The 14,644-nt window shown below is 40.1% G+C and overlaps 1 protein-coding gene across 1 annotated transcript in view; it reads right to left on the bottom strand.

Moving 5' to 3' along the window:
• acoxl (acyl-CoA oxidase-like) overlaps positions 1 to 14,644 on the bottom strand; it is a 64,632-nt gene that overhangs the window by 16,086 nt on the left and 33,902 nt on the right. Inside the window, exon 17 of the mRNA XM_051125944.1 lies at positions 12,371 to 12,441. Within this exon, the coding sequence (XP_050981901.1) occupies positions 12,371 to 12,441 (71 nt within the window). The remainder of the gene's footprint in view (positions 1 to 12,370; positions 12,442 to 14,644) is intronic.

Genomic DNA, 14,644 nt, shown 5'->3' on the forward strand with positions numbered 1-14,644 from the left:
AGACATAAACAAAGGTGTATGTTTGTAGAGTAATTTACAACAGCTTAGAACACGGCTCAACCAATCAGAATCAAGGACCGGAACGATCTGTTTTATAAATATTAGCATCCACACCAAAGCACAATAATGTTTTGTTTATTATAAGTGTGCTCTGCGGTTTTGTGTTCCGCTGCTTTAAATATTCAACCTCTTTAAAGTCAGGTAGATTCTAATTTGGCAGATTCTAATAATCTAATTTTGATTATTAAAATTTTATAGTTATCAGTACTTCCTGATCGTAACATTGAAACATACATTTTCTGTAAAGCTGCTATAAAACAATATGCATTGTGAAACATGCCATACAATAAACTTGAAGTGAAATTAATTAAATTTAATTGTTACAGTAATCATCTTTTGTGTGAACACCCCTTTAGTCTTGACTAACCAGAATTTCAACTAAAAGCAAACTATATTGCATTTTATTTTGGCAAAGAACTACCAGAAATGACAAGAAGAGACCATCTGAATGACATGGAACTGCCATTAAACTACAATCTGATTTATTGGCATAAAAAGAAGCGTCCATATGTTCAATTCCCAAAGTAAAGCAAGAATTGATGGTCCCACTTCATATAAGATGGCATTAACTACTGTGTACTTACATTTAAATTAATCATTTGGTACAATGCACTTATTGTGTACATACACGTTTTTACATTATACTTATGTTTTTAAAAATATGTATATGTAATTACATCTGTAATTAATTTCTGTAATTACATTTATAATTACACTGTTGAGCCATTCCTTACACCTTAACCCACCCTTAAACCTACCCATACCACTAAACCTGTCCCTAACCTTACCCATATCCCACCTTAACCCTCTGGTTGTGTTCGGATTCCTGTTACACTTGTGGTGTTCTCAGTCAAAAACGACCGGACTCCAAACAAATGCTATATTATTTTTTTGTCAACTTGTTTTCTTTCATTTAGGACTGGTTTTGTGTTTCTGTTTGCATCTGATTAATCACAGGCCTTATTTATCTGAGTGTAGGTACCTCGTTTGGAGTCAGGTCATTATTGACCGGGAACACCACAAGTGTGACTTTGTGCAATTTTGTACAGTTTTGCCTACTTTCAGATAAATGAGGCCTACGATTAATCAGATGCACATAGAAACACAAAACCAGTTCTAAATGAAAGAAAACAAGCTGACAAAAAGATTGAATCCAATATTTGGTGATAATATAGCATAATGACAGATTTATAAGCAGTTGTTTTCGAGTCCGGTCATTTTTGACCAGGAACACCCCAAGTGTGACTACTTGCAATTTTGTACAAAAAAAAAGCATTTAAAAGCAAACTTCCTTATTCAACATTAAAGCATACTAGTGTAATACACAGTGCAAGTTTTCATAATTTTTGATCTCATACTGTGAAAATTATTTAAAGGTACCTTCTCTCAGAAAAATGAGACCTACAGTTAATCAGATGCAAATAGAAACACAAAACCAGGCCTAAATGAAAGAAAACAATTTGACAAAAAGAACGACTGGGAACAAGTGTGACTTGGTGAAATAAACCCAAAAATTACAAAAATTCTAACAAAATGTCAGAGAAGCACTTATACCTTGTGTGAACAAAGTCAGTAAGTTTGTGTCCAGTAACTAGTATTTTTGGGAAAAAGAAAATCTTTTCCGGGTCAATTTGACTAATTTATACAGAACCAGAGGGTTAATAGAAGCAAAAGTGTTTTGCATTACAATATAACCACAATAAGTACATTGTACTTATTTTTTTATGTAAGTACAAAGCAGTTAAGGCCACCTCATATAAAGTGTGACCGAATTGATAAAATCTGAGCCGTCAATGCATAAAAGGATTTGCCAAATGCAAATGAAAAAATATTATTTTTAGAGCAAAAAAGTATATAATATATATTAATTCTTAGCACAAGGATACAAATCTGAGATATTGTTTTCATGCAACTAAAGGCTGTAATACAGTACATTAATTTTGCCAAAAGTCAGAGAAGATTTTGTTGTTTATGTGTTCATTTGTTGTGTTCGGAAAGACCTGAAATTCTAGTTGTGTGTGATCCTCTGTCATTTAGTGTTTATGTATGATAGAAAAGCTTTGTGTTTTTTAAGATTTTAATTCCAGTCTTAAGTGTGTCGAACAAAACTCCTACGCATAATTCAAAGGTTCAGCGACATGAACTTGACAGACTTTGGCAGATCAAATGCTCATTATTGCACCCTGGGCACTCATAAACTCCATTTTGTTTCTCAGGGGACTTATAAAAACATGCACCCTGACTCCTGGAAACTTTTTAAAAGTATGATTTCCGCCACCATTTTCGCGTGCAACGCGCACCAGATAGCCAATGAATGGCGCGTCGCCGTCTAAGGCTGAGAGCGTTCAGAATCAGCACAATGCGGGGTCGAAAAATGTAAGTGGAAAATACTTGCTGACCCCTGTAAATGTTATGTTATTTATGTTCCATATCTGAAGGACCCTACACGAGCTGTAGGCCCCTTCACATGCACCAACTTGAGTGAGTACAGGATGTAGTACAGAAGATGAAGGGGATGGAAAAACAGTAGCGGTACGAGCTAATATCTTCTCTCCTCAGAGGTGAGGTAGCAACCAAACCACCTAGATACATCAAAGAGCTGGACAGGAAAAAACAGAGCATGCAGAGCAATCGGTTGTAAAGCATGGACAATAAGAGGAATAATTTAAATAACGTAACGTGCACCGTAACCTCTTGTTTTTTAATTAACGCTGGATCGAAGCGATATAAACATATAGAGGCACATGATCACTCTGGCTGTTGTTCTCTGCGTTCTGCTCTCTTCCTCATATGCAAAGCATAGAATCGATGGCTTATCGCAGAGCCATTAAGTTTTTTATCAGTCCACGCCAAACAAGGGTTCGCCTGAAATGAAAGTCACCTTGTTGGCGTGTCAGCTATGGGAACTGAAACCATGTGCATTACGCACAATCATCAGAACAACTGAATAGTAATTATTAAAAGCTTAAAGACCCCAAGAAATGCCTTGACAAGAGTAGTTTCTTTTCCTGTTTTGAAACAGGAAGATAGGAACAATAAACAACCAGTACGGTTTAATTACGTCAGTGCCGTGAACTATGATTTGCTACTTACTAGTCAGAAACAGTTGATATCAGAGGGATATTTTCTTCCTAGAATGAATATCTATCTATCTATCTATCATGGTTAATTACATCCAAAATAAAGCTTTGTTTACATTCTGTAACTGTGTTTACTATGTATATTTATCATGCATATATAAATACACACACATACATGTATATATTTAAAAAAAACATTTTTTGTACATGTATTTTTGTATATAATTTAGATTCTGATTTCTAGATTTTGATCATTTAGGTTATTAAATATTTGATGTATAAATTTGATGTATTTTTCCTTAATATATACATGTATGTGTGTCTATTTATTCATTCATTCATTTATTCATTCATTTTCATCCGCTTATCCGGAACCGGGTCGCAGGGGCAGCAGTCTAAGCAGAGACGCCCAGACTTCCCTCTCCCCAGACACTTCCTCCAGCTCTTCCGGCGGAACACCGAGGCGTTCCCAGGCCAGCCGAGAGACATAGTCCCTCCAGCGTCTCCTGGGTCTTCCCCGGGGCCTCCTCCCGGTGGAACATCCCCGGAACACCTCCCCAGGGAGGCGTCCAGGAGGCATCCGGAACAGATGCCCGAGCTACCTCAACTGGCCTCTCTCGATGTGAAGGAGCAGCGGGTCTACTCCGAGCTCCTCCCGAGTGACCGAGCTCCTCACCCTATCTCTAAGGGAGCGCCCAGCCACCCTACGGAGAAAACTCATTTCGGCCGCCTGTATCCGGGATCTTATCCTTTCGGTCATGACCCAAAGCTCATGACCATAGGTGAGAGTAGGAACGTAGATCGACCGGTAAATCGAGAGCTTCGCCTTACAGCTCAGCTCTTTCTTCACCACGACAGACCGGTACAGCGACCGCATTACTGCAGAAGCTGCATCGATCCGTCTGTCGATCTCCCGCTCCATCCTTCCCTCACCCGTGAACAAGACCCCTAGATACTTAAACTCCTCCACCTGGGGCAGGGACTCCCCACCAACCTGAAGAGGACAAGCCACCCTTTTCCGACTGAGAACCATGACCTCAGGCTTAGAGGTGCTGATTCCCATCCCAGCCGCTTCACACTGGGCTGCAAACCGCCCCAGTGCCCGCTGTAGGTCCTGGTTCGAGGAAGCCAACAGGACAACATCGTCCGCAAAAAGCAGAGATGAGATCCTGTGGTCCCCAAACCAGACCCCCTCCAGCCCCTGGCTGCGCCTAGAAATCCTGTCCATAAAAATAATGAACAGGACCGGTGACAAAGGGCAGCCCTGCCGGAGTCCAACACGCACCGGGAACAGGTCCAACTTACTGCCAGCAATGCGAACCAGACTCCTGCTCCGGTCATACAGGGACCGGACAGCCCTTAGCAAAGGACCCCGGACCCCATATTCCCAGAGCACCCCCCACAGGACCCCGCGAGGGACACGGTCGAATGCCTTCTCCAGATCCACAAAACACATGTGGACTGGTTGAGCAAACTCCCATGAACCCTCCAGCACCCTGAAGAGGGTATAGAGCTGGTCCATTGTTCCACGACCAGGACGAATCCGAGGTTGACTATCGGACGAATTCTCCTCTCCAGTACCCTGGCGTAGACCTTCCCGGGGAGGCTGAGAAGTGTGATCCCCCTATAGTTGGAACACACTCTCCGGTCCCCCTTCTTAAAAAGAGGGACCACCACCCCGGTCTGCCAATCCAAAGGCACTGTCCCCAGCCTCCACGCGATGTTGCAAAGGCGTGTAAACCAAGACAGCCCCACAACATCCAGAGACTTTAGGTACTCAGGGCAGATCTCATCCGTATTCCTTCCACCGCCCGACAATGTCCCCAGTTGAAGTCAGCAGATTCCCACCCCCACTGTACACAGTGTTGGCAGGGCACTGCTTCCCCCTCCTGAGGCGCCGGACGGTTTGCCAGAATCTCTTCGAGGCCGACCGATAGTCCTTCTCCATGGCCTCACCGAACTCCTCCCAGACCCGAGTTTTTGCCTCCACAACCACCCGGGCTGCCGTCCGCTTGGCCCACCGGTACCCCTCAGCGGCTTCTGGAGTCCCACGAACCAACCAGGCTCGATAGGACTCCTTCTTCAGCCTGACGGCATCCCTTACTTCCGATGTCCACCACCGGGTTCGGGGGTTGCCGCCACGAGAGGCACCAGAGACCCTACAGCCACAGCTCCGAACAGCCGCGTTGACAATGGAGGCGGAGAACATAGTCCACTCTGACTCAATGTCTCCATCCTCCCTCGGAATCTGGTTAAAGCTCTGCCGGAGATGAGAGTTGAAGACCTCTCTGACAGGGAGCTCTGCCAAACTTTCTCCACCGGGCCCTCACAGTACGTTTGGGCCTGCCGAGCCTGTCCAGCTTCCTCCCCCGCCAACGGATCCAACTCACCACCAGGTGGTGATCAGTTGACAGCTCCGCCCCTCTCTTCACCCGAGTGTCCAAGACATACGGCCGGAGGTCAGACGAAACAACCACAAAGTCAATCATCGACCTCCGCCCCAGGGTGTCCTGGTACCACGTGTACTGATGGACACCCTTATGCTCGAACATGGTGTTTGTTATGGACAAACCGTGACTAGCACAGAAGTCCAACAACAGAACACCACTCGGGTTCAGATCAGGGGGACCGTTCCTCCCAATCACGCCCCTCCAGGTATCACTGGAATCGCTCACGTGGGCGTTGAAGTCCCCCAGTAGAACAACGGAGTCCCCGGTCGGAGAGCTTTCCAGCACCCCTCCCAGTGACTCCAGAAAGGCCGGGTACTCTACACTGCCATTCGGCCCGTAGGCACAAACTACAGTGAGAGACCTATCCCCAACCCGAAGGCGCAGGGAGACGACCCTCTCGTCCACCAGGGTAAACTCCAACACATGGCAGCTAAGCTGGGGGGCTATAAGCAAGCCCACACCAGCCCGCCTCCTCTCACCGCAGGCGACTACAGAATAGTGAAGAGTCCATCCCCTTTCGAGGAGTTGGGTTCCAGAGCCCGAGATGTGCGTGGAGGCGAGCCCGACTATCTCTACTCGGTACCTCTCAACCTCCCGAACCAACTCAGGCTCCTTCCCCCCCAGTGAGGTAACATTCCATGTTCCTATAGCGAGATTCTGCGTCCGAGGATTGGGTCGCCGAGGCTCCCGCCTTCGACCGCCACCCATCCCACAATGCACCGGTCCCCTATGGTCCCTCCCGCAGGTGGTGGGCCCACGGGAGGGCAGCCCCACGTCGCTTTTTCAGGCTAAGCCCGGCCGGGCCCCGTGGGATAAGGCCCGGCCACCAGACGCTCGCATACGAGCCCCAACCCCAGGCCTGGCTCCAGGGTGGGGCCCCGGCTGCGCCATACCGGGCGACGTCACGGACCTATGTTGTTTTTCAGCCATATGGGTTTTTTGGACCGCTCTTTCTCTGGCCTGTCACCTAGGACCTGTTTGCCTTGGGAGACCCTACCAGGGGCATTATAGCCCCTGACAACATAGCTCCTAGGATAGTACACACACCAAATATATAGTATGTAAACATAAACTAATTTTGGATGCGATTAATTGTTTGACAGCGCTAAGATTATATATTTATATAATTGAATTCAATAATTAAACACAAATTTAAATGTGTATATATATATATAATTATTTCATGAAATGTTATTTTTTTAAATAATCAGAAAAAAATTAATTAATTAAATCATTTTTTACATTCAGAAAAATAACACATATTTATTAATTTAATTAAATAATTAAACACAATTTTTTTTTTCATGAAATGTTATCTTTTTAATAATCCGAAAAATAAAACTTTATTATTTTAATTAAATAAATAAACACAAATTAAATACATTAATATTTTTTAAATTATATATATTTTTTCATGAAATTTTATTTTTTGATTAATCAGAAAAATAAAAAAAAAATATTAATTTAATTAAATAATTAAACACAAATTAAATATTTTTATTTACACACACACACACGTGCTTATTTTAATATATCATCATTTGTATGTGTGTATATTTCATATTTTTGAATAAATACATTCCCATTAAGCACTGTGTGAATGACAAGCGATGGAGAAATATAAAACTGTTTGTTTTGAAATTTAATTGTTCAGATTTTTGGTTTATTGCTAAATGAGCATATAACATTAAAAAATATGTTGAAACAGGAGGTCTGTCTTTAACAGTATATATATTATTGTTTGAAATCAATTCCCCTTTGTAGAAAACGAATGGGATTTTTACTTCCAGAACTCAACTTTTGTACTCTATAAATGGTAAAGTGAAAACAATTAGTGTATTTTGCACAATATTCAATAAGTACTAAGTTAGTATACCATTCCAATAAACATAAACATTTAAAAATACTTTCAGTATCTGCGCTTTTTGCCCTGGACAGATGCTATCTAGAAACACTCATTTTGAAACGTGAGGTAAGGTCACAGGTCCCATGACTGCGCGAATCGCAAGCGCGCTCCTCGGTGCCAATAACAGCAACAGAAGTTTGAAGAAACAGGTGGAAGTGAGGTTTTCCTGTTCCTCACTGGCGCGTTTTGTCTCTCGATCACAGGACTAGTGTGACTGCACACCTCATGACCTGCCAGGAACCAGGTCATTATCTGAGATTTATTCATGCTAGCTGCTCTCCAGAGGGCCTGACAGCTGCTGTCAGCAGGCCTGAGATCAGTGCGGTTCTGCTCTGGTGCTCGGCAGCTAATCTGTTACTCATATGACCACAGCGCACATCCTGATACTGCTGGGTCATATCACTGTCAATGACGGTTAATGCGTAAATCCACCTATAAGCCACGATGAATGACTGCTGAAATCGTTTTATTATAAAGTTACACTTTTGTTAACCTCATGTCATTGCAAACCTGTATGACTTTATTTCTTTTCTGTAGCACATACAGAGGTTCTTAGCCAGAATGTTCACTCTGCTCTTTTTATACAGAGTAAGTAAGAGATTCAGGCTCCTAAAACAGCAAAAAACACCATAAATGTAGTTCATGCATTACATGTGAGGAATATAGGCCATTTATTAAATGTAAATTTAGGTTTCAATCTACTCACTAACGTGAGTAAATACTGACAGTATTTTCATTTTCGGCTAGTCAGTATTTTGACACATGACGTATTTTGAAGACATTTCACTTCCATAATGATGAAATATTTTCTGGATATTAAGTAAGAATAGAGCCCCGTTTGTTGTGCAACTGAACAAGCTGTACAAACCACCAACTGGTTTCTTTAGAATTTTCTTCACTTGCATCAAAAAGTTTGTGTTTTTTGGGCCGTTTTGTGAGAATGCAAGAATATGTTTTCTGTTTATTCTCTTTAACCTTTATTTAATTGACTAAAGTACAAAGAAAAATGTTTTCAGTGGCAAACTTTTTATTTTATTGTGTAAATATAACCAAATTTTGATTTCCATGGCAGCAACACACTCCAAAAAAGTTGGGACCGAGGTCAAATAAAAGTGAAAAGGTTATAGAATATCCAAATTAAACTGTTTTGAAACCGTTTACAGTAAGCAGGTGAAATGTAAATAGAGTGAGGATGTCATGTTTGCGTATGAAAGGAGCATTTCAGTCTTTGCAAGCAAAGCTGGATCATGTCTCATCACTTTGTGCCACATTTCAAGACAAAAGTGTCAAACAAAACAAAAATCACATTTCTGAATAAAAAAAGCACAAAGAATTTAGGTCTTTCACCAACTACCCCACGTAATATTGTGAAAAGATTCAGGGAATCCAGAGAAATAGCAATCTGTGTAGGGCAAGACACCTCAGGTGAATGTGCATGATCTTTGAGCCCTCAGATGGCATTGCATAAAAACCACCATGCTGCAGTATTAAATAAAGCCACATGGGCTCAGGAGTACTTTGGAAAACTACTGTCACTTAACACATTCTGCAGCTGCAATGTGCAATCAATAAATGCAACTTGAATTTCTGTTACTCTAGCAAAAAGCTATACATTAGTTCTGTGCAGTGATGCCATGGGGTTCTCTGAGCCAGAGCTCATCCCATATTGTAAGACGATGGAAATGTGTGCTGTGGTTGGATGAGTCCAAGTTTAAGCTTGTTTCTGGAAAAAATGGAGGTACCAAAGACCAAAGGGACCTTCCAGACTTTTATCAGCGACAGATGCAAATGCAAACAGCTGTCATGGTATGGGGGTGCAGCAGAGCAAACTGCATTGGTGACTAGAATAGGCAGAAGGTACCACTGAAATGGAGGTATGTGTTGGGATTGTACAGACACATATACTGCCATCAAGATGATGTATTTCATTATTATTAGATCAAGACAATGCCAGGTCTCATTGTGCATGTGCTACAACAGCGTGGTTTCGTAGACACAGACTGAATGTGCTAGACTGGCCTGCATGCAGTCTAGATCTGTCTCATATTTAAAATGTATGACCAGTCATGAAAAGGAGAATTTTTTTCTTTGTACTTTAGTCTTAAAGAGAATGAACAGATAACATATTCTTGATTTTATGGCATTTCACTAAACTTTTCTGGAATTGGGGTTGTAGGTGGTTGCTAAGGCATTGCTTTGTGGTTAACAGGTTAAGGCGTTCTAGGTGGTATTTTTAATTGTTTTTAAATTGTGGTTTGTTACTTGGCTTTTCAGGTGCTGTAGGTCATTGAAAGGGCATTGCTTTGCTTGTTAAGGTGGTAGTTGCTAGAATATTCTGAATGGTTGCAAAATAAAAGCTAATTGACCTTTAGCAAAACCCCGCCCTACTTAGTTACTGTTGCTATGTCCAGCAAACAATGTCGCTCTCGCTCTACACATTTTGTTCTCATTCAGATTGCAGAGCAAAAAGGAAAGTCTGATTTGTTTGTTGGACAAAATGGCAGATTTGGCGTTATGATTGGTCAGATCGCCTGTCAATCTAGCTCTTTCCAAAGGGATATTTTTGGTGGTTGCTAGGATTTTGCTATGCAGTTGTTAAGTAGTTGCTAGTAGGGCTGCCCTGACTAAAGATTTTTCTAGTTGATTAGTAGTCATTTATTTAATTCACTTAATTTATTTAAAATTCACTTTTACATGTTGTTTGAACATAAATGTGTGTCGGCAGTGTGTGTACACAAACACCCTACAATGATAAAAATCAATGCAGTGGTATTTTTGTGATCTTTATAAGAAATATCCCCTTTCTCAAATCAAGTCATTCTCAGATTCTTGGCTGTGTGATGTCACACAGACCAAGGCCACTCCCACGATTGTTGATTGACATGAGCGTCTTACCTGAGATCCGCCCCGAGTGAGCTGTAAACTGTCTGCCAATGTTTTAACGCAGGAGCAGGAGTAGACAAAAATGTCTCCTAAGTGACTGAGGTGTTTTTTTGTTGGATGTAATAATGAACACAGTTGTCATTTACTCCTGACATCTGAGCCGCTGAAGACAGAGAGGATTACTTTCATTTTTTAAGGAAACGTACCCCGATCTACCTAAATGCGTCTATGTTTGGGCAAATCATTTGTGATCCAGCTTCACCTTCAGAAGTAGTGAATATAATGTTTGTTTTTTTTAATCTTTCCTAATAATGTGCTAGTTAGCAAATTCTGCAGCTAAATGTGGTTAAAGTTTATGGTCTCCAAAAACTGTGTGTCACCCAATGGAAGAGAGGGGCGGGGTGAGCAGAGCTCATTAGCATTTAAAGGGACATGCATCAAAACAGGTTGCTGTAAACAAGGTAAGAAGGGTGTTGTTTTACACTACCATTGAGAAATTTTAACCAAAGTATGTTATAGACTTTTCTTTAAGACCCTAAAGAATCATATCAGCTTGTGGAAGATAGGCATCCGATGACCCCTTTAAATGAAAAGAAGTGAATTACTTTTTATCATCGTTGGGTGGTTGTGTGCACCCACTGCCAAAACACATTTATATGCAAACAGCATGTAAAAGTGAATTTTGCATCCAGTGTCCCCTTTTAATATACAGTATAGCCTATTTGCCACAAAGCCCTGGGAAAAATAATGACTATATGAATATGTCAGAAGAAACTGAAAAAAAAAGTCATTAATTAGTGTTATTAGTGTTTTATTAGTCAGTGTCAGCTGCACAGATAAAGTTGATGTTGATTTGCCATCTCCGCAGCACAGTGCATGCGCCCTTAGAAAGAAATTCAACTTTCATACAGATTGCATAATCAGAGAGTATCTGTTTTAGATTGGTACATTGTAAAGTAGTCATTTTAAGCTTTTTCTAGAAATTTTTCTCATGCCTGTAAGGGAAGTAATTTATACACTGAGTTTCGCTTCATTTTTGTGCTGCCCTCCAGTTCCCAGAGACTGAGACAGCAGAAAGCGCATCCTGTTTGTTTTCTTTATTTTACAAAAGCACGTTTTTCATTATTGTGAGTGTACACAAATAAAAGTAGACCCTTTTATCTGCATGAGCAAAAATGACGGCATATTTTGTTTCTACTTTTATCAGGACACAATGTCACTGATTGTGTTGACGCCTCCATGTCATACAGTAGCATGCTAACAGCTTTCATTTAATAGTGCACATTTATCTACGTTAACGTTAGAGCAAACGGCTGTGTAAAGTTGCTTCTTCTTGTGTCAATTTCAAGTGATGAGGATGATGAAGGATTTTGGATTTCCTACCTGACATACTGTAATTACCAGTTTTTAACACGGACAGTGTTTTTCTGCAGTAACCCACATAATACATTTTTGGTCAACTAAGCCTCTTCCCATCGACTAACGTTTAGTCACCTATTTGGGGGGCAGCCCTAGTTGTAGTGTATTTTGAATAATTGCACAAGTATTGTTATTTGGTTGCTAAGCTGTTCTACAGAGTTGCAAGAGTATTCTGGGTGGTTGCTTATTGGCCCAAGTTAAGAGTTTACACAAAAGTGAGCAAACACCCAGATCACCAAATTATTGTGGTGATGACTTTTGCATGGAAAGCACCCCTCTTTTTTTTGTAAAATACAAAAGTGCAGCTTGCTTTATCATGCTGGCCCTTTACACCAATTTAGCCCCCTTTCTCAGTTTTGCAGCCTGCTTTTTCCAAACACGTGGTCAAGAGTGGAATCCTTTGAAATCTCCCTACGACGCTAAGAAGCTCAGTTTATTGTTTTTTGAGTGGGCACGAGGCTGTTGTTGTTGTTTCTGAGAACTTTCCATTGGAACCGACTGATGAGTCAAAAGACAAAAAGAGTGTCATCTGCAGCGGCAGACAGAGCAAAGAGACAGCACTTCACACATACCTTGGTAAGCAAGGCACGGTCCTCTTTGATATGGCATTCTTGAACGGCGAGAGCAAACTGCTCCAAGGTCACTGCAGAAACAAAATAAGAGAAATTAAGAGCATAATAGTAAAATCAGAAGGGGGTATTGCATTAAACATTTTTTACCCTGAGGTCCAAGTTATTTGCATCAAAAACTGTAAAATCTTGTCTTTTTATAACAATTTTTCACCTTCTCGCTGACCCTTAAAATAAAATGGGACACTTTGTATTTAAGAAACCCTTCTTTCACATTTAAAATAAGAAGCAGCGCTTTGATGTACCAAACTCTGCTTTACCCTCGGGCGGATGTTTTCTATCTAGGCAATATTTATATCAGCTTGAAAGAGGAAAGACCAAAAACAATATAAAGCAGAAACATATTTATCATTCACAACATCATATTTGGGTTTCAGCTTGTGAATGTGCATTCTAGAGTAAGCAAACTATCAAAAATGTGATGTATCTCTTTTAAATAAAAGGTAAAACATTCCCTGATAACAAAATAATATGTTCTAAGAACGTTTTTCTTACGTTCCAACTGATTTACGAAAACATTCTTTTGGAATGTTCAGGTTTTTTTTTAAATGATTTGAAATGTTTCAACATTCCATTTTATCACTGGGAATGTTACTTTTAAATGTTACGTTCTGAAACAAGTAGTACAAATATAAAAATGTTAATGAATGTAAACGAATGTTCTATTAATGTTCTTGCAAGAACGTTTGTTCAGAACTTTGGTAGAACCTTGCTGGAACATTGGCTAAAGTTCTGAGGACGCTTATTCATCTGATCATTCATCATTCAAGAACTGGACTTTTTGCATTTGTGAGGAAGTATAGAGTTCTGAAAGTTACAGTAAATTTTCATAATGCGTCAAGCTCTTTCATCTCAAAAGATGAAGGAAAATTAACTTTCTCAAGATATGAGCCTTTTAAAATGTCTTTGTTTGTTTCATTTAAATATCATATTATGGCAAATTGTATGCCATGCAACAGTGCTTGAATTTACAGACTATTTGACAGTGCCTGTCACTCTCTCTTTATGACTGATTTTTGAGGCACTGAACAATATAATAAATATTCTGTGATCTGTGACCGCTACTATGTGTTACAATCATGTGCTTTAAGTCAGTATTAATATCATAAATGAAAGCCCAAACTGGAACACTCGTGCAAGGTGTGAATAAAAGCCCCTCATCTCAATGTTATCAGCAGCATCTCAGAAAAAATTAGCGCATGATATGTGTGTGTGTGTGTATAAGTGTGTGGGAGGAGGGTGAGAGAATGGAAATTTGCTATCAGGGGAGGAAAATATATCTTGACACACAAACCCATGCACACATACACACACACACACAGAGCATGTGGAAATACTCTAGAACATCAGAGGCTGAGAATGCACAGCACCTTTCTGTTGCTTACTGAGTGTAAGAGTGAATCAGAAAGTCAAAGGGAAGTTGAACAGTGTCTTTAATGATCAAAGACGTGTGGTGAGTTTATAGTCTACACGGGCACATGAATCACTTACTCTAGACCTTACACAAATGCACATGCACTACTAATACACTATGCTTGTTGAGTTTAGGACACATTTAAGTGTAAAATATTGACAATTAGCATTTAGCGATTAGTTGGCAACATCCTCACTGCAAGAAAAGTCCTTAATTTAGTCTTTTGACATTTTTTTTTCTGGACAATTACATAAAAAAGCTTAAATGTGATTCTGAACCACAAAACCAGTCTTAAGTAGCACAGGCGTATTTGCAGCAATAGCCAAAATACGTTGTATGGGTTAAAATGATTGATTTTTCTTTTATGGCAGAAATCTTTAGGATATTAAATAAATATCATGTTCTATGAATATATTTTGTAAATGTCCTACCGTAGATAAGCTTAATTTTTGTTTAGTAATATGCATTGATAAGAACTTCATTTGGACAACTTTAAATGCAATTTTCTCAATATTTAGATTTTTTTGCACCCTCAGATTCTAGATTTTCAAATAGTTGTATCTCAGCCAGATATTGTCCTATACACCAATGGAAAGCATATTTCTTCAGCTTTCAGGTGATGCATAAATCTCAATTTAAAAAAAAATGGACAGGTTTTGTGGTCCAGGGTCATAAATTTTACTTCAAAAACACTGCTTAAGATATTAAAACTATACAAATAACACGATTAAAAATGTGGTTTGTTTGTTTGTTTTGAAATTATTTTAATAATTATTTAAATAATAAAAAATATATACTTCATA

This window comes from Labeo rohita, chromosome 13 (assembly GCF_022985175.1).
Source record: "Labeo rohita strain BAU-BD-2019 chromosome 13, IGBB_LRoh.1.0, whole genome shotgun sequence".
Taxonomy (NCBI): Eukaryota; Metazoa; Chordata; class Actinopteri; order Cypriniformes; family Cyprinidae; genus Labeo; species Labeo rohita.